At 43.1% G+C, this 2,051-nt stretch overlaps 1 protein-coding gene across 1 annotated transcript; it reads left to right on the top strand.

The window, feature by feature from the left end:
• The first annotated feature begins 443 nt into the window (after positions 1-443).
• On the top strand, positions 444-1,806 carry LOC149633731 (uncharacterized). The gene is made up of 3 exons (XM_089851024.1): positions 444-943; positions 989-1,620; positions 1,739-1,806. Exons 1-3 carry the CDS (start codon positions 444-446, stop codon positions 1,804-1,806), a joined length of 1,200 nt encoding a protein of 399 aa, XP_089707150.1.
• The last annotated feature ends 245 nt before the right edge of the window (positions 1,807-2,051 follow it).

Genomic DNA, 2,051 nt, shown 5'->3' on the forward strand with positions numbered 1-2,051 from the left:
ACTCCAAACCTCAGGTGGACGAAGTCTGACTGGCTAATACTAGCACCCTTACTCACCCAAACCACTATAAAGCTCACGGCTATATAAGATCTCAACAGAAAAAGGAACCATCAACAGTTTATCCAAAAGGACTAAAAATTGCCCACCTGAGCGTTAGGAGCTTACAGCGCCATATTTCCGACATAACTTATCTACTGAAGAATTTTAATATTGATATACTGGGATTATCAGAAACATGGCTATCCGACACAGTCCAGGACATAGTAATTACTATCCCCAACTACGTTCTCATTAGAAAGGACCGCACCCATAAAACGGGAAGTGGTGTGTGTATCTATCACAAGGATACACTACTAATTTCGCCTCTCAACATAAAGATGGACGACATCAAATAAACGCTGGAAACGTTATGGTGTGGGGTCCATGAGAGAAACTGCAAACCAATGGCCATCGGAATATGTTTCCGCCCCCCAAATGGAAGATGCGCGGATAGCTATGCAGACCTCAAATTACAACTAGAGCTACTAATGGATAGCCCCCTATACAGGGAGATACTTTTTCTTGGCGACTTCAACACCAATCTGCTTGGACAACCAGACACGAATGTACGTCACTTAAAATCTGCCACATATAGATTCCAGCAGCTAGTACAGCGGCCAACAAGAATTACTTTAACAACCAGTACGCTCATTGACCACATATATACGAATATGCCAACTAGAATTACACTAACTACCAATATCCCCCTGGGAATTTCGGACCATGACCTCATCCTCTGCATACGCAAAAGGAAATGTCCAAAAATTATAAAAAGAATCTCACAAGTCAGAAATTATCGCAAAGCTAATACAGAAGCATTCCTTGATGACATCCGAGGCAGACTCAGCGGAAACTTGATGAACATAACGGATGCGGATACCGCAGCCGTTACATTAAGCTCTACGTTAAGAGACGTCCTAAACCACCACGCCCCCGTCATAACTTAAAGAGTCGCAACATCGGATCCACCCTGGCTAACTCGAGAGGTGAAGGAACTGATGCACCTGAGAGATATCTACCATAGAAAGAGCAGGATCCCCGGGCAGAGGCACTACGCAATACAGTTCAAAATATACCGCAATCTAATTACAGAAAAAATTCGTTCAGGGATTAGGGATTACTTCCGTAATAACATTAACATCAAAAACGATGGAACCAGTAATGCCTGGAAAACATTGAAACCTTTTCTAAAACCCAAAAACGAAAGTATTAATATCATCGAGTCGAACGGAAGCCCCTTAATGACATCAAAAGAAATAGCATCAGCCTTTGTTAACTTCTTCGCTATGGAAGATCCTCCCGTTACAACACCTGACTATATGCCACAGGTCAGACAAGACGGGGCCAGAGAAACAATGAGCTTCCAGCCCATGAGCGAGGAGGCCGTTTTCCGATATGTAAAAAGTATCTCACCAAACAAGGCCACTGATCTCGATAATCTGCCCCCAAGAATAATAAAATCCCTAGCGGGAATTATAACGCCATTTCTAACTAAAATTATTAATCTGTCGTTTGAGACTGGAAAGTTCCCAACCATCTGGAAAAGGGCCAAAGTAACGCCGATACATAAGAAGGGAGACCGTATGAACATGGGGAACTACAGACAGGTCTCAGTACTACCATGCCTGTTTAAGCCGATAGAGCACTTTGCACTCGAACAGCTTTACGCCATTTATCAAAGAAATAATTCACTATATAGATTTCAATCAGGGTTTAGACCAGGCTATTCCACTACAACAAGCATATTTTATCTACTTGAGACAATAGTGAAGGGATTGAGCGAGGGGCTCTAAGTGGGCGTGCTCTTCGCGGATCTCAGCAAGGCTTTTGACACTGTTAACCATAGTACTCTCCTTGCCATTCTGGGAGACAAAAACTTATCCATAAACGCAACGAACTGGTTCAGATCATATCTCACAAATAGACAGCAGGCAGTAGCTATTGGCGGAGAGATATCCTCAAACTTCGCAGTCACCAGAGGTGTACCTCAAGGAAGCATACTGGGATCAACT

This window comes from Phalangium opilio, unplaced genomic scaffold (genome assembly GCF_054372755.1).
Source record: "Phalangium opilio isolate 3A_F unplaced genomic scaffold, DU_Popi_V2 ptg000098l_1, whole genome shotgun sequence".
NCBI lineage: Eukaryota > Metazoa > Arthropoda > Arachnida > Opiliones > Phalangiidae > Phalangium > Phalangium opilio.